This window comes from Miniopterus natalensis, chromosome 2, assembly GCF_054644295.1.
Source record: "Miniopterus natalensis isolate mMinNat1 chromosome 2, mMinNat1.hap1, whole genome shotgun sequence".
NCBI lineage: Eukaryota > Metazoa > Chordata > Mammalia > Chiroptera > Miniopteridae > Miniopterus > Miniopterus natalensis.
The window spans coordinates 70,741,564-70,761,034 of NC_142082.1; the positions used below are offsets into that span (position 1 = coordinate 70,741,564).

General features: G+C 36.0%; 1 protein-coding gene across 1 annotated transcript in view; it reads right to left on the reverse strand.

Annotated features, from left to right (window-relative positions):
• Positions 1 to 19,471, reverse strand: part of VWA8 (von Willebrand factor A domain containing 8) — a 333,552-nt gene that overhangs the window by 82,537 nt on the left and 231,544 nt on the right. Inside the window, exons 36-37 of the mRNA XM_087814315.1 lie at positions 17,720 to 17,801; positions 14,177 to 14,378 (exon numbers count right to left, since the gene is read on the reverse strand). Coding sequence (XP_087670441.1) covers positions 14,177 to 14,378; positions 17,720 to 17,801 — 284 coding nt within the window. The remainder of the gene's footprint in view (positions 1 to 14,176; positions 14,379 to 17,719; positions 17,802 to 19,471) is intronic.

Genomic DNA, 19,471 nt, shown 5'->3' on the forward strand with positions numbered 1-19,471 from the left:
CAACAAGTGGGATTTATTCCAGGGGTGAAAGGCTAGTATAACATTCAAATATCAATAAATGTGATGCATCCCATAAACAAAATGAAGGACAAAAATCATATGATCATATCAGTAGATGCAGAAAAAGCATTCAACAAAATCCAGCACCCATTTTTAATAAAAACTCTCAGCAAAGTGGGAATAGTGGGAATATACCTCACCATAACGAAGGCTATATACAACAAACCTACAGCCAACATCATACTCAATGGTCAAAAACTAAAACCAGTTCCCTTAAAAACAGGAACAAGACAGGGTTGTCCGCCTTCACCACTCTTATTTCAACACAGTACTAGAAGTCCTTGCCACAGCCATCAGGCAGGAGGAAGACATAAAAGGTATCCAAACTGGAAAGGAGGAAATCAAACTGTCATTATTGCAGGTGACATGATATTGTAAATAGAAAACCCTAAAGACTCCACCAGAGTGCTACTAGATTTGATAAATGAATTTGTCAGGGTAGCTGGATACAAATTTAACATCCAAAAATTGACAGCATTTTTATACACCAACAATAAATTCTCAGAAAGAGAAACTGAAAACAATACCGTTTACCACTGCAACTGAAAAAATAAGATACCTAGGAATAAACCTAACCAAGGATGTAAAATACCTGTACTTGGCAAAGTATAGGACACTGAAAAAAAGAAATAGAGGAACATATAAACAAGTGGAAAAATATACCATGCTCATGGATTGGAAGAATTAATATCATTAAAATGTCTATACTACTCAAAGCAATCTATAGAGTCAATGCAATTACTATTAAAATTCGAACAGTATATTTCACAGAGCTAGAACAAATATTCCAAAAATTTATATGGAATCAAAAAAGACCTGAACAGCAACAGCAATCTTAAGAAAGAAGAACAGAGTTGGAAGGATCACTTTACTGGATATCAAACTATATTACAAAGCCATTGTAACCAAAACAGCCTGGTATTAGTGCAACAACAGACACATGGATCAATGAAACAGAAAAGGGACCCCAGAAATAGACCCACGCCATTATGGTCAGTTAATATTTCACAAAGGAAGCAAGAGCATCCAATGGAGTAAAGACAGTCTCTTCAAAAAATGGTGCTGTGGAAACTGGACAGGTACATGCAAAAAAATGAAACTAGACCACCAACTTACTCCATACACAAGAATAAATTCAAAATGTATAAAAGACTGTAAGTTGCAAAACCATAAAAATCCTGGAATAAAACAAAGGCAGTAAAGTCACAGACATCTCATGTAGTAGGATTTTCACAGAAACATCCCCTAGGGCAAGAGAAACAAAAGAAAAGAAAAAAAGGGACTACATCAAACTAAAAAGCTTCTGCACAGCAAAAGAAATCAACCTCAAAATACAAAGGAACCCCATAGTATGGGAGAACATATTTTCAAAGGATACATCTGATAAGTGGCTAATTTTCCAAAGTGTACAAAGAACTCATACAACTCCACAAAATGAAGACAAACAACCCAATTAAAAAATGGGAAAAGGACCTGAATGGAGGCTTCTTCAAAGAGGACATAGAGATGGCCAAGAGACATATGAAAAAATGCTCAGTGTTGCTAATCATCAACAGAGAGGCAAATGAAAACCACAATGAGGTATCACTTCACACCTGTAAGAGTGGCTACCATTAACATATCAACAAATGGCACGTGCTGGTGAGGATGTGGAGAAAGGGGAACCCTGGTACACTGCTGGTGGGAGTTCAGACTGGTGCAGCCACTATGGAAAACAGTATGGAGATTCCTAAAAAATTAAAAATGAAACTGCTTTTTGACCCAGTGATCCCACTTTTAGGAATATATCCTAAGAATCTTGAAACACTAATCCGAAGGAATATATGCACCCCTATGTTCATAGCAGCACAATTTACAATAGCTAAGATCTGGAAACAGCCTAAGTGTCCATCAGAAGATGAGTGGATACAAAAGCTGTGGGATATTTACACCATGGAATACTATGCAGCTGTAAAGAAGAATAATCTTGTGCCCTTTGGGACAGTATGGAAGGACCTGGAGAATATTATGCTATGCGAAATGAGCTAGGCAGAGAAAGACAAACACCACATGATCTCACTTATATGTGGAATCTAAGAACTTAATAAACTGATGAACAAAATAGATTCAGTGACATAGAAGCATGGAACAGACTGACAAATCTCGGAGGGAAGGTAGGGGTGGGTGGGGAGAGATTAACCAAAGAATTTATATACATATATACATAACCCATGGACACAGACAATAGTGTGGTGAAGGCCTGGGGCAGGGAGTATGTATGGGGTGGAGGGGGTCAATGGGAAAAAAGGGGACATCTGTAATACTTTCAACAATAAAGATTTAAAAAAAAGAAAAAAGAATGAAGCTAACTCCGAAAAAAAGCAGAGCCAAGAGGAAAGAGACAGGATCCTGTAATGTTGAGCCCTTGGTCTGAGCTATGCTCAGGGACCTCTTGGCTATACAAGCCAATAAATTCCCTTTTGCAGTTTAAGTTAGTGTAAACTGAATTTCTGTCACCTTGAATGTTCCTAATACACATCATTTTACATACCTTTTGATTTCACAATAAGTCTGGAATCACATGAAATAATAGGTCCTCTCTCCAAAGACATAGGGGAAAATTATTTTTTTGTCAGTTTAACTCTAGCATTCCAGATTTATTCTCTGAAGTCATAAATGACATGCAACCTGGCTGTATCATGAGTCAGGATTAGAAACAGCATAAAGGTATTGTCCTAAGAGATCTACTACACAGAATCCATGGTGAACTGGAGAGACTGGAGAGCCCAGGAATGGAGAGACTAGCAACTTATTGAAGTATTAAAAATAATTTGAATACATTGTGGACTATTAGGTTAAACAAATTAAAGAGGTTTATTTACATGGAACTTCTCAGAACCTGATATTTACTAATTGTAATTTTATCTTTAAGAGGCTACTAAGCTATACAGTGTCTCCCAACTGCTTAAACATGGATTCTTTATTTTAAAAGGTTCTGAGAATATACTTTCAGAAATATCTGACTAAAGATATTTGTATTTCTAAAGACATAGCTTATTTGCCCTGATCATTTTGCTTGATCTCTCTATTCTCCTTAGCATCTAGCCACTTTCATGGTTTCAGCTAAAACCTTCATGCAAAGATCATTGTAACTTTCTTGCTAGCTTGAAGCTCTAGTTCAGTATCTCACCATATATGCTGTTTATAGGAGATACACCTCAGAATGAAAGATACACAAGGCTGAAAATTTTTTTTATGCAAATGGAAAGGAAATAAAGCTGGGGTAGCAATACATATATCTGACAAAATAGACTTTAAAACAAAGGTTGCAGTAAGGGACAAAGAAGGACACTACATAATAATAAAGGAAGCAATCCAACAAGAGGATATAACCCTTATAAATATTTATGCATTCAACATTTGAGCACCTAAATATATAAAACAAATCTTGATGGACATAAAGGGAGAATTCGACAGTAATATAGTCATAGTAGGGAACATTAACACACCATTGACATCAACGGATAGATCTTCCAGACAGAAAATCAACAAGGAAATGGCATCCTTAAATGACAAACTAGATCAGATGGACTTAATTGATATCTTCAGAGTATTTCACCCTAATGAAGCAGAATATACAAATTTTCAAATGCACATGGAACATTTTCTAGGCTAGAGCACATGTTAGGATACAAAACAAGTCTCAATAAATTTAAGAAGACTGAAATCATATCAGGCATCTTCTTTGACCATAATGGTATGAAACTAGAAATCAATCACAAGAAAAAAACTGAAAAACAGACAAATACATGGAGGCTAAAAACATGTTACTAAACAATGAGTGAGTTAACAATGAGATCAAGAAATAAATAAAAATATACCTTGAACAAATGAAAATGAGAACACAACAATACCAAATCTATGGGACACAGTGAAAACAGTTGTGAGATGGACGGAAAACAGATGTGTAATTCATAGCATTACAGGCCTATCTCAAGAAATAAGAAAAATCTCAAACAATCTAAATTTACACTTACATGAACTTGAAAAGAGAAACAAACAAAGCCAATGTGAGTAGAAGAAAGGAAATAATAAAGATCAGAACAAAAAATAAAGGAGATAGAGTTTAAAAATATACAAAAGGGCAATAAAGCTAAGAGCCGGTTCTTTGAAAAGGTAATCAAGATTGACAAACCTTTAACTAGACTCATCAAGAAAAAAAGAGAGAATACCCAAATAAATAAAGTCAGATATGAAAGAGAAGTAACAACTGACACCAAAGAAAAACACAGGATGGTAAGAAAATACTACGAACAAATATGTGCCAACAAATTGGAAAATCTGGACAAAATGCATAATTCCAAGAGACATAAAATCTTCCAAAACTGAATCAGGAAGAATCAGAGAATCTGAATAGACATATTATAAGTAGTGAAACTGAAGCAGTAATGAAAATACTTCCAACAGCCCTGGCCAGTGTGCATTGGTTGAACAACATCACATGCATAAAAAGGCTGCCAATTTGATTCCCAGTCAGGACACATGCCTGGGTTCAGGATTCAATCCTTAGTGGGAGGTGTGCAGGAGGTAGCCAATTAACATTCTGCTCTGACACTGATGTTTCTCTCTCTCTCCTCTCCCTTCCTCTTTCCCTCTAAAAAAATAAAAAAAAAAAAAAATCAATAAAATATTAAAATATTAATAACAAACAAACAAAAAACTCCCAATTAACAAAAGTCCTGGACTGGATAGCTTCATTGGATAATTTTACCAAATATTCAAAGAAAAACTAACAACTATATCAAACTATTCCAAAAAATTTAAGAGGGAAAGCCCCCAAACTCATTTTATGAGGCCAGCATTATCTTCATTCCAAAACCAGATAAAGACACTACAAAGAAAGAAAATTATAGGCCAATATCCCTAATGAACACAGATGCTAAAATCCTCAGCAAAATATTAGCACACTGGATCCAGCAATACATTAAAAAGATCATACATCATGATCAAGTGAGATTTATTCCAGGAATGCAAGGTTGGTACAATATCCGCAAATCAAACATGATACACCACATAAACAAAATGCAGGATAAAAATTATATGATCATATACATAAATGCAGAAAAGGCATTTGATAAAATCCAGCACTCAATTATGATAAAAATTCTCAGTACAAGTGGGAGTAGAGGGAAGATACCACAACATAATAAAGGCCATATGTGACAAACCCACAGCCAACATCAGACTCAATGGGCAAAAACTAAAAGCCCTTAAGATTGGGAACAAGACAAGGATGGCTGCTTTCACCACTCTTATTCAACATAGTACTGGAAGTCCTAGCCACAGCAATCAGACAAGAAGAAATTAAAAGCATCCAAATTGGAAAGGAAGAAGTAAAACTGTGATTTTTTGCAGATGACATGATACTGTAAATAGAGAACCCTAAAGGTTCTATCAAGAAACAACTAGAATTGATAAATGAATTCAGTAAAGTAGCTGAATACAAAATAAATACGCAGAAGTCAGCTGCATTTCGATACACCAATAATAAACTATCAAAAAGTGAAACTAAGATGCATTCACAATTGCATCAAAAAAATAAAATACTTAGGAATAAATTCAACCAAGGATGCAAAAACCTGTACTCAGAAAATTATAAGGCACCGAAGAAAGAAACTGAAGAAGATACAAATAAGTGGAAGCATATACCATGTTCATGAATAGGAAGAATTAACATCATTAAAATGTCCATACTGCCTGGCCATCATGGCTCAGCGGTTGGAGCATCGACCTAAGATCCAGGAGATTGAGGCTCAATTCTGGGCATGGCACATGTCTGGGTTGCAGGCTTGGCCCCCAGTGGGGGACGTAAAGGAGGCAGCCAATCAATGACTCTCTCATCATTGATGTTTCTATCTCTCTCTCTAAAATCAAGAAAAACGTATACATAAAGAATAAAGACCCCAGAAATAAACCCATGCCGTTATGGTCGATTAATATTTGACAAAGAAGGCAAGAACATACAATGGAGTAAAGACAATCTATTTAATAAATGGTGTTGGGAAAACTGGGCAGATACATGCAAAGAAATGAAGCTAGACCACCTCCTTACACCATAAACAAAAATAAACTCAAAATGGGTTGAAGACTTAAAATATTAGACTCAAAATCATAAAAATCCCTGAAGAAAACATATATGGTAAAATCTCAGACATTTTTTGTAGCAATATTTTTTCTGATAAATCTCTTCAGGCAAGGAAAAGCAAAGCAAATGAAACTACATCAAACTAAAAAGGTTTTGCACAGCAAAGGAAACCATCAACAAAATGAAAAGACAACCCACTGAACAGAAGATTATATTTGCCAATGACACATCTGATAGGGGTTAATTTCCAAAGTTTACAAAGAAATTATACAACTCAACACCAAGAAAACAAATAGTCCAATTAAAAAATGGGCAAAGGGCATGAGTAGACGCTTCTCCAAAGAGGACATACAGACAGCCAACAGACATATGAAAAGATGCTCAATGTCCCCAGTCATCAGAGAAATGCAAATTAAAACCACAGTGAGATATGACCTCACATCTTTCAGAATGGCTATCATCAACAAATCGACAACAGCAAGTGTTGGTGAGAATGCAGAAAAAGAGGAACTCTTGTGCACTGTTCATGGGAATGCAGATTGGTGCAGCCACTGTAGGACACACTATAGAGTTACCTCAAAAAATTAAAATGGAACTGCCCTACGACCCAGTAATTCCACTTTTGGGAATATATCTGAAGAAACTTGAAACTCAAATTTGAAATATATGCACTGGAGCGTTGTTTACAATAGCTAAGATTTGGAGGGAGCCTAGGTGTCCATCAGATGAGCGGATAAAAAAGCAGTGGTACATTTACAAAATGGAATACCACTTGCTTGTAAAAAAAAAAAAAAAAGGGAAATCTTACCCTTTGTGACAGCTTGGGGTATATTATACTAAGTGAAATAAGCCAGTCAGAGAGAGACAAGTACCATATGATTTCACTTATATATGGAATCTAATGAACAAAATAAACAGACAAACACAATAGAAACAGACTGTAGATACAGAGAACAGATTGACAGCTGTCAGAGGGAGAGGGATGGGGGGCTGGGTGAAAAAGGTGAAGGGATTAAGCAAAAAAACCAAAACAAAAAAACCAACCAACCCTTAAAATCCTCATAGACAGGCAACAGCATGGAGATTAACAGAAAAAAGGGGGGTGGGAGGAGGGGAAAAGGGGGGTACTTGGGAATGGAAGGAGACCTGGGTTAGGGTGGTGTACACACAATGTAATGTACAGAGAGATGATGTATTATAAAATGGCAACCTTGAAACCTATATAATTTTATTTACCAGTGTCACCCCAATACATTCAATAAACCAAAAAAAATAAACAAATGAAAGAAAATTATTAAAAAAGAAAAAGAAAGGCTTTTTCTCTTGGGCATGTCAGTTTCCAGAGAGGATTTTTCCAGTCTCATGCTCAAGGGTTATAAATATGGATGCAGACTTCTACTTTGTCTTCTTGTTGGCTGTGTGGTCTCACTCCCGCCCTAAACTTTGCAAATCTCCATTACAGCACATGTCTTTTATAAGGGTAGAAGAGAGTCAGTTGCCCAGGCGCATTAAGATAGAGAACACCTGGATGTCTAAATGGATACAGATTTTTCAACCAATCTTCCAATTCTGAGTGCCACCCTGCACTCCAACCTTCCAAGGTACATGGCATCTTCAATCCCGATGTTCTATGGGCTTCTGCAGAGTAAAGTGCCTTGCGTCTCGTTGGCTTCCCCCTCTGCAGAAATGGGTTTTAGCTCTCTCCAGTCACTAACTCAGTTACTACCCACCCATCTCTTTTCCATCCTCCAAAGTGTTGCTTGCTACCCTGCTGTGGTCATGTCTCCAGTTCTCTCTGTCCTTGTGGATTTTGTACCATGGGTCCTTGTACCTTCTTTGATCCTTTATCATTTTTTTTTTTTTTTTTTACTGGGATTTTGGTAAGAAGCAATATCAATCACGTGTAATTGATTTGTCAGGAGTCCCTACTACCTTTCTTAAAAACTACATTCAGGTATTAATTCATCTTGGAACCCCTTCCAAAGATAGAGTTGTTATTCTGTGCTGCCCCTGAGCCTTTAATCATGCTTTCTTCCCCACACTGCACTGTAATTTATTTGGTTATAGTGAACTCTAAGTTCCCTGGGTCTGCACCTGTACCTTATTTATTTCTTTATCCTAGCAATTCTGAGTGCTCAAAAATGTAAGTGAAATGAATAAATGGGTGAAACTATTCAAAGAGAGAGACTACAGATGGTACCTGTGGCCTGACCTTGTAAGGAAATAGAAAAATAAAAAGAGAGACATTTTTAGAATGTTATAAAGAGGAACAGAAGAACACTGCATACAGAAAAACCGCTCCAAGCTGTATAAGAAAGACGCCTCCAAATTTGACTTGCTTTAACCATTCTCAAGACGCAGGCTAAAGATGATGTATATTTTGCTGTGTGTTTTTTGGTCCTGTTCTAATTCGTCTTTTGAATAATGCTGTACACTATAATCCTCCGCTGACAATTGTCCTATCATTGATTTCCTGCCTTCCTTCAAGCTGACAGGTTTAGGCACAGACCGTTTTTCCAATTCCTTTTTTGGGCTTAACAAAAGTTTTTCCAAACAGGATTATAAACAAACCTCACATTTTAACACTAGGATAGATGATGAATTGTGTAACTCACTGGGTCACGAGGTGTTTGGGTAACAGGGCTTCATTTTAATTTGGCTTTGTTTCCATGTAAGCATTAAAGAATCTGTAGCACAATGTTACCTGAATTCTGTTTTTAACTTTTTCCCTAAGTTTTTGTTTGTTTGCTAAGTACTTATTCTGTGCCAGGCATTACTGTATTTCATCCTTACAACAATTTCGTAAGGTATGATGGCATTACCTTTATATTAGGATTGAAAGTGAAGCTTAGAGTAAGTAATTGTCAAAAATCACATACAAAGTGGAACATGGGTTTGAACCCAGATCTAACCACTTCAAATTTTATGCTCTTAAACAACAGACTATATGGCCTATCAATAAAATTATAATTCTATTTATAGATATAAGAACAAGATTTTATTTCTACTGCCACTGTGATGTGCTGATTTTACACGAGTATATAAATTATGAGCTCAGAAGCATAAAAATTCTACAGCCATTAACTGTCAACATATTCATTGCATTTGATATCTCAATTTATAACTGATACAGTGTAGAATTAATGTTTTCCTTACACTTTAAAATCATACACTTGTTGATTTGCTTATGTTAAGGAGCTGGGTGCTGATTGGATTTTAGTTATATTTAGCAATTACTGATAGAGCTGTGATCCAATGGAAGCAATACTTTTGGAGGAATGTAAAAATCAACGAGCAATTTCCTTCTGAGACACAGTGTTTAGAAGAAAGGTGGCCCCTGTGCATGAACCCATGAGAGTCCTCCTACTTAAGGGCAGACTTCTCTCTAATCCTTTACTCAAACTAAATTTCTGGTTCAAGAAGAGCAGTGCCAATCAGTAAGCGGGACAACTGCAGGCTTCAACATTTCCCAGATATAACATGATACCAGCTTATCTGCATCCTCAATACCTTTTTCCCTGTTCGTTTGCCCCTCTCTCTTCTAACCCACATTACCACTGCTGTATTCCTGGAAGGCCTTGCAGTTAGGCAACCATCACAATTCTCCCTGGGGAGTTAAAGGCTCAACCAGGCCAGGAGCATGCTGGAGCCAGCTTGAGAGGTGACTGCTAAATATTCAGAAATTTTGGGAGCAGATTAACTTGGCAGCTTGAAATCAGTCATGGAGGAAATATGCACAACATGGAAACAAACATAAACTGCCCCACCCCTACCCCTAGAGCTGGTTCATAAGCACACCACTGGGTACCATGCTCTCCAGGGAATCTTGCACTTTCATTAGGTACTCCTAAAAACCTTATTCGAAAAATCTAGATTCAAAGTGAACTTCTGTGGCTGGGATTTCTCCAATAGGAATAAACAATGGAAAACTTCCTAGAGGCACTGCCCAGGTGTTATTGCACAGGCAAACAGCTAGGCCATCTTGTGAAAACCAGCTCTCCTGACACACTGCTAGGAGATATGGTGGGAAATTATAAAAATTTTTATAAAAAACATTGTCTTTCTGGGCCAAGGATGATTTCCAAAGGCATATGTACATATAACAGCTCTATAAAATATGTATTATTTTATAACAATGAATACAGACTGAATCAGTATGTTTAGAGTTACCAATGAGAGCAAATAATAAAGTGTAAGAGTGGATTATGCTCCTTAAAAAGAACAAAGAATTGCAAAGCTCCACAGAGGATCTGAAGATAATAGTCCATAGGGAGAAAAACTAAATTTACTAATAGAGTGCCAATTAAATAATCTAGTGGTTTCTAAAACTAAAAGTAGGCTTAACATCTTACCAAGATCTTAAAAAATCCTAACTGTTGAAGTAGTGGTTAAAGGAAAGACCAGGCTTAGTTACCTAAGTACAGCCAGCTATATTTACTCACATTCCCAGAATATTTTCTTTGAAACGGGGGAAGGATGAGTTATGTTTAACACAAACTAGGTATCTTTCCTACGTATTTTTTCTAAGCTTCTCCCTATTTTCAAATATTCACTGTGTCTGTTGTGCACCAGGCACCATCTTCACTATAAAGGATGAGTAAGTGCCAGTTCCACACTGTGTCTATTTCAGAGGATTCTATCCATTTTTTAAAGTATATAGCACTATTCAAAGGCCGCAAAGCGATTCTACCAGTAATATATAAAATATTTAGTTTCTGATGACTTTGCTGTAATTAGAAAATGACATTTGAAAGCCGTGGCCTTTAGGCCTTTTTGCTGCCACAAGAATAGCCACCAGGAGCCTTTCAGAGAATATGATTTGTTTCTGAGGAAAACTGTGGTGTAGCTTTAACAGCCTTCTTGGGAAGAATCCAAATGTAACTAAATACAAATATACAAAAAGTATGCTTTATAAAGAAAACCATGAAGCATAGTCAGAAGAATTTTGGCTCATAATTAACCATGCTTCTGAAAACATGGAGTCTAAAAGTAATAAAAATGGACTCTTAATGGGCTCTTAGAACAACAGTTACACTGATGCTCTGAGTTTGCTGAGTTTTGAGTCGTTGACTATACGAAAAACACATGTTCCTATCAAAGCATGTAAAACCAATGAACATGTTTATATGCAAGAACTTAATATATACTCTCTTGCAAGCTGTACTCATTAAAACAACTATCAAAGACTTCATTAAACAAACACAAAATTCAAAGCAACAATGGCTTCAGACCTATTAATTCTGGAAGCCTGAAAAATAGTAGCAAAAACACAAAGGATAGAGAGAAAGTATGCGACTGACAGTTTATCTAGGTATAACAGTTCTTTTGACACCAGGCAAAGGAATTAGGGAAAGATGGGGATCAACAGTGGTGGGTGGCATTATCTGTCTGGCCTTTACTGCTGACCTAAAGGATCATCTCAGGACTAACAGGAACCACCCAAGCATGGGGTGTAAACCTCCCATACCAGCCTGGGGCTGCCTCAAACTACTGAAGTGCAAACCTGGCCTTTTAATTTCTAAAATGTAAACTAAGTCCTTTTGGCCACTAGATGGAGATCAGGTTACTCTGCCAGTAGCAAGTGAAGCTGCTGGTAGCCAGCAGTGATAAGTAGGGTGTGGAGAACTTATTCTTTTTTCAATATTTCTAATAAAGCCCTTAAATCAGTAGCAGATCTATGTTGAATAGTGTCCATAAACAAGGAACAGCTTGAGGGATTGAACAGGAGAACTGTAAAGGACAGGTTTTTGCCTGCAATTACCATTGCCCCTGGGATCATTTGTATTTAGGTTGGTTGTGTAAACTTGTAAATAATAACAAGAACTGGTCTAAATAAGAGCAATTAAATCTTCTGTCTCATTGTTACCAAACAATGAGAAGTGAGAGGAGAGATATAACCAAAAATTCAAACAATGGCAGGTTATTTGGACAATGAATCCTGTCCGTTTAGGCAGAAAGACGTGCTCACAATTTGTTTCTCAGTTTGAATCTGTATATAAGTATACATTTTCAGTATCAACCAAAACGGATCAGGGAACATCAGAGCTGGAAGAAGAACATTAGGTAATATCTATTCTAATTTCCAAATGGAACTGTGATTCAATTCTGAATTATGTAACTTTTTACTGAATACGTCTTATTTCTGTGATAGCTGAACACTGAACTGGAGGCATAGTTATATATTTCCTGGAAAATGGTTGGGTTGGGGAAGGATTGGACACTGCCCTATAAAATACAGCCAAATACTTTGTTTATTTTCGAGATGTTTGGTACTATAATTCTGTTTATTCCTAACTTAATAATCATATATAGTCAGCAAATACCTTGAGTTACATAAAAACAAATGAATAATTTGTGACAGTTTAAAATAATTCCATTTGTTACCAAATAACTTTAATGACCACTGTAATTTAGTATATACGAATGTGAACATAAACAAACATATTAATTGCTTGTTGTGTACCAATTGTTATGTTAGGAGCTGGGAAAACAAAGGTGCACAACAGAGTCAGGGAAGACACTGGGAAGAGAAAACCTACTTAAGCTGAAACACAAATAGGGGTTAATTTTTGTAGCAGTTGACACCAGTTATCAAAATCATGAGTAAAAGTCCTTTTTAAAGTTCTGGCGTAAAAGATAAATTTAGTAGGCCACAAATGCTGACCACAGGAAAAACATGACTTCAGATATCTGTAACGCATGAAAAATTAAAAATAAAACAAAATAAAAGATTCAAATACAACAGTATTTACTATTAGATATCAATCACTGTAATGAAAATAGGAGCTTAATTAAAAGGGAGAAGAAACTAATGTTTAGCATAATAAAAGAAACAGAACCATAGTTAATTAATTTTCTAATTATTGCTATGGATGGTGACCAACATTCAGTCTGTTGCTATGATAAATCCATTGCACTTAATGACATGTTTAGTTTAGAGCTATACATTTGTTTTAGCTTAATCAAATTAATATATTCATACAATTCCAAAAGGATTTGAGGTTGCTTGCCTATATTGGCCTGTGATTTTCAAAATGTTCCTTCAAGCTATTAAGAATCTAAGAGAACTATGCATTATTCATTCACAAATATATATATTTCTTCTTTAAGGAAATCACAAAAATAATCACATAAAACAGTAATTATTAATCAGCTATCAATGGAATAGTTTGTGGAAATTTCTTATCTCGTTAATTGGCTCTTTGCAGAGCAGCACAGCTGGCAGAAACCTACCTTTCTTCTTAATGGATAAAAATGAAATGTAAACAAGGAAGTTTTCTTCTGAAGATTAAAATAAATAAATTACAAATAAATGCTTTTATGATATGCTTTAGTATTTATGAGTACACAGGTTTCCTCAATGTTCACATTAGTTCCAGGCGGCAGCTAGATTAGGTGGTGACTGAGTCATTCTTGGAGTCCTGGAGTTTCCCCTCACTTTGATGACCTGTTCCCACACATCTTTCCAGTGTAGGGTTGTGTCTGCTTACTATGACTACTAAACTTGCATTATCTGGAAATAAGGACACTGGTAAAAACACATCTCTATTAGATGCATAGTTTTGTTCATCTTCTCTAGTCTAAAGGTTTTTGCCTTATAATAATGTGCTGCATTTTAGATCCTCAGAAACTCTATTTCCTGGGTAGCATGTAGAGATGCTGTCCACAATGGTAGTAAAAGTGAGAACAGATGCAAAGGTGGTGCTAGAAACTGATTAATGCTTAAGGTTAAAAAATAAAAGTTGATTGTATTCACGTGGTGTGCTGTGAGGAACCTGTATATTTAAGCGCTGACAGAGAAAAGGGCACATTTTTACTCTTTCACTATGTAAATGGATAAGATTTGCCTTTTTCTGGGTCCAAAACTTATTTTAGCCATTAAAACAACTATATTTGAGTCATTGCGCTACAAGTTTTCACAACTGTGGCATGAGGAACGAAATTTATACGTGAATATGCACCCTTAAGAGGTAAGGTCAATTCAGCGGGTACCTGCATATGTCTGTCATCTTGTCCAATCATGTTTCTCCATTCCATGAGCGAACGCTGCAGATGTTCAAGTCCAGTTTCCCAAAGCCTGATGCGACCTCCCATATCAACAGTAACCACACCACCTTTGCCCCACTCAGCTAGCAGAGCATCTGTGTCCGAAATAGTAGATATCCATGTGGTATATGGGGAGAGAGATTCTGAACTGAAAAAGAAATCAGTATTCAACCAGTTGGTAGTCTACATAATGTAATAAGTTCAACCTGATTTAGGTGCAATAAACTTGCTATAAAGAATTCTAATAGTGAGCACATTAAAATATATCAACAGTTCTACTTGTAAGTTAAAAAATATACATTGAGTTATTGGTTATTTACATTTTTCCATATTTGTGGACCACAAATGACACTAGTATTCACTGTCAGAAAGAAACTCTAAACCAACTCAAACTTCGTAAATGTGCAGCGTAAGGTAAGTGCTGAAACTGATGTTTTGTTTGTGTTTTAACTGCTTTTGTATTTGATATTTTGCCTTTTCTAACTTAGAAAGTTATAAGGATTTATATTAAGTAATTTATATATTTCTTGTGTTATATATTTCATACATATACATGTTTCCTTTTTTTTATATTTCTGATTACATATATAGTCATTTCTAGGAATGTAACTTTCGCCTGTAATAATAAATTACATACATATTTCCTTTATCTGAGTATAGCTTTTACTACATAAAAACATACATTAGAAATTCTAAAAACCAGTTTACTACATAAAAACATACATTAGAAATTCTAAAAACCAGTTTTGGCTCTTTAAATATATCTGATATATTCTACATGAAATAAATTGTCTAAAGGGGTTGTTTGGTCAGATAATAAAAACATAAACTATTATTGTTGATCTGTTAAAACCACTACTTATTAGAGAAATATTTATAATATACCAAAAATAAACCAACACTACTTTGACCCTATTTTCAGACTGCCTTAGTAGATTTTAAACACAGTGTAACAAGGCCAGCTACTCTGCAACACAGAAATCTTAGAAAATGTTTATATGAAGAGGATAATAGCAGTAGGATGGGACCAAGTGTTTCAGAACTACTTTGCAGTACTAGATGGACTCAAAGAAAGTAACATTTGATATAATACAGGATATAACTTATTGTGCTCTCCAAAAATCTATTTCCCGTAGGAAAAAAATTAGTAGGTACAGATGGTGAAGTAAAAGGCTATTTAAGAATAATGAAATTTATCCATGTGAAACTATGATGTTTGAAACTCTTCCAAGAGCACTCAAGATGTGTGCATCTAATGAGCACTGTACCTACTGCTTGCATATTTAACTCACCACCATGAAACTAGAAATTTACAAGGGCAATTTCTTTAATATGGCAATAAAAAGTGCTGAAGAAATCGCATTTTTACAACAATTTGTACACTAGGTCTAGAATCTCTTCTCTACCTTTATAAAAGTAATAATACATGTTCCCCTTATACATAACAAGTTCTTTAAGAAAAACAGAATTACAGTAAAGTGAAACCTAGATTTATATACACCCACATACAAGGGCTAGGCCATACCATTTTACAAATGCAAATAATATAAAATTTGAGAAAAAAATACTCAAATTTTACTGAAGGCAAAAGTGATATATTCACTTTGGCCTTGTAGTTACATATAATTTTACTGTATTTTCTATTACTTGAAGTTAGCCATCAAATGGAAAATTCCTGATATCTAGCAGAATGCTCAATTTAAGCACTTAGCAACAAAACTGAAATCCAGATGGGTTGTTCCCTTGGATTACATATATGCCAAAATATGACAACAGTTAATCTCAAGAGAAGCTCAAGATATACTGACAACGAACAGACTCTAAATCATGCGGCACCTAAAATGTGGAAAGTCCAAATTTAGATGTTTTATAAGTGTAAAATACATACTAGATATCAAAGACTTAGAGAAAAGAAGGAATGTAAATTATCTCATGAAAAGTTTTATATTGAATACATGTCAAAGGATAGTATTTAAGATACACTGGTTTAATAAAATATTAAAGTTAATTTCACTTGTCTTTTTTTACTTTTTTAATGTGCTTACTAAGGAGTATAAAATTACCTATGTGGCTCACATTATATATTTCTATTGGACAGTGCAGCCCTAAATGAATTATGGTGACCAGCTGGCACTGGTTATATATACAGTTGTTCTTCCAGATGTTCTTTCTATGGCAGGTATAACATACAGGTCACAGAGAAAGTTAAAAGAGACAAACATGGAAATAAAAAGCTAGGTAGGGCTAATGAGGGAGAAATTAAGACAAATATTATTTAATGCTTTAGAAATGTAACATACAAAAAAGTTGTTCTTTGCTTTTGTAACTTGTGTTAATAGTATATTTTAATGAGCATATAATTAACATGGAATAGGGACTTTCCCCAAATGACTAAAAGCCATTTTCCATTAAACTGACACAAGAAGGCATACTTATATATGTTAGAATAGTAGATCTATTTCTTTGAATATGTTTTCATTTATTCATATTTCTTGAGCCTGACTAAAGGGTAAATGAAACTATGTTTCTGAGTTATTTTGCACTGTCACGCTGAGCTATTTTCTTCTGGGAATTGGAGGAGTGGGTAAAGAGATGGCCGGGTGATATTTCGGGTAACTGACAAGTTCCAGTGTCCCTGGCCTTCTGGCGGCATTGGAAGGCTTTCCAGGCTCCTCTGCTTAGGGATTTTGGGTGATGTTTAACCACTGTGTTCTGAAGGCTCGGTCACCTGTGAGGGAGTATATGTGAGGAGGGGATGTGAGACCACAGCAGGTGCATGATCAGGTTGAAGGAAGTCAGGGATGGACACATGCAGAGAGGGATGGCTACAGGTGAGGACCCCTGTGTTCCTCAAGGCAGACACAGAGCATCACTGTTTCTCCTTTTGTATCCTCAGTCTAGCTAGTGTGAAAACTTGGCTTCCATCCCTGGACAATAACAAAAGCAGTGCCTGTAGATGCACAGAAACATATTTTAAAACAACATTAACCAAATGCTATTGACATGAACTTACATGCATATATGCATAACCCATGGACACAGACAATAGTGTGGTGAAGGCCTGAGGAGAGGGCGGGAACCAGGTAGGGGGTGTAAATGGGGAGATAAAAGGGGACATCTGTAATATTTTCAACAATAAAGATAAATTTTGAAAATTACTTTGACATTATGAATACATTTACCTCACAAAACTAAAATATGAAGTTAATAAGTATGAAAATTTCTGTAACACTAAAAAATTCTGTTTCAGATACAGAAAAATGTATCATTAGGACAGATCAACAAAAAAGAAATGAAGATTAAAGTGGCAGTAAGGCATGCAGAAGAACAGCAAGATATAAACCAACTTTAACTGAAAGAAAAAAAAAAAGAACTTTCTCTTTAAGGAAGCAAAAAGCACATACTTATTCAGAGAACTTGTTAAGAAGTTACTTAAAAAAAAAAAAAAAATCTGGCATACACGCTAAGAACAAAGTGGAAATGGACTACCTGGGAATAGGGATATATCGGAGTTTCTTTGATTGAAGATCAGTGACTTCTATATAACCAGATGTTCGTGGAGGGGTAACATCTGCAAACAGTCATGACAAGAGCAGAGTATTAAAGTACTACATGATACCAAAATAGGAACAACAACAGAAAAGCAGGAATCCTGCTGAAAGTGGAATGAAGTTATCAATAGCCCAAGGCAGAACTCTTAGGATTCTTGTTTGAGCGATGAGGAAGCTGAGGCTTATGTAAGTAATATAATAATGTGGTTTGCTTGAGGAAATGTAGCTGTAGAGTAATAGAGATGGCTTTCAAACCCACATCTTCCTAGCTCTGAAATCTATGTTCTATCTACCACTCCCTATCTACCACTCTATGTTCTATCTACCACAGCTGCTACTAGAGCTGGCCCTAAGGCAACAACAATTTTAAAAATAGCCCCATTTTACAAAATCTGTGCCACTACTGTCTCTTAAAAAACAAACAAAAACTTCCCCTTCACAGAACCCATACCTTTAAAGACTTTTGTCTCCTGTCTGTCTGTCTGTCTGTCTGTCTGTCTGTCTGTCTGTCTCTATCTATCTATCTATCATCTATCTATCTATCTATCTATCTATCTATCTATCTATCTATCTATCTATCTATCTATCTATCTATCTATCATCTATCTAATCTTCTTACAACTTATAATTAGAATGAGACATCAAAAATGTCCATGCTGAATTTATCACACATAGTTTACAAAAAAGAAGAAGCATGACATTTTTACTTCATATTTGCAGTTGAAGGTTTTGAGTAGACCACCTGGGAAACTCAAAATCTCTCTTACTTATTCAACAAACACGGTTGAGCTTACTTTGTACCAGACACAATACAAAGCACCGAGACAGAGAAAAAAGAGACGAGGAACCCCTAGCATAAAGAAGAAAGTTCTTTTTTGAAACAAACAAACCAAAAAAAAACACAGAAAAAAAATAACCCATCTTGGGCCCTTAAGGACTCAGAAAGTATTCCAGGGTGGGAATCACAGGCCTGGGGCTGGGTATGAGCTGCAGAGCTAGGCAAGGAGTGGTGCAAAGGGGTTAGGGGAAGGGAAGATAAGGTGCTGAGATAGCAGAGGGTAAGAAGAGAGGGTTACTATGGTAATCTGACCTCCCAGCTGGAGTAGCTGTCCCCAGATGGCCATTTGTATAAAATGAACATGCTTATCCTAAGTCAGGCACTGCCTGCATTGGAAATGCTGCCTGGGATATAAGGTCAATCTTGGATAAAGTTTTGCATCATATATCATTTTTGACAGATACTGCTGCTAAGACCTCACTGGAACAGACTGAATTATTTATAGACCCAGGCTCTTTGCCAAAAATTACCAGTTATTGAAGCAGTTGGGATGGATAGAGCTGCCTAGCTTTTGGCTTGCAGCTAACAGGAACTATTTTCATAACTATTAAGTTGAGCTACTGCCATTAGTACTTTTATTTTATTTTTATTTTTTATTTTTAAAAATATATCTTTATTGATTTCAGAGAGAGGAAAGGAGAGGGAGAGAGATAGAAACATCAGTGATGAGAGAGTCATTGATTGGCTGCCTCCTGCACACCCCCAACTGGGGATTGAGCCCGCAACCCGGGCATGTACCCTGACCGGCAATCGAACCCTGATCACCTGGATCCTAGGGCGATGCTCAACTGCTGAGCCACGCCCGGCCAGGCCATTAGTACTTTTAGAATGCCCGTGAAAGCAAAGTAAGCC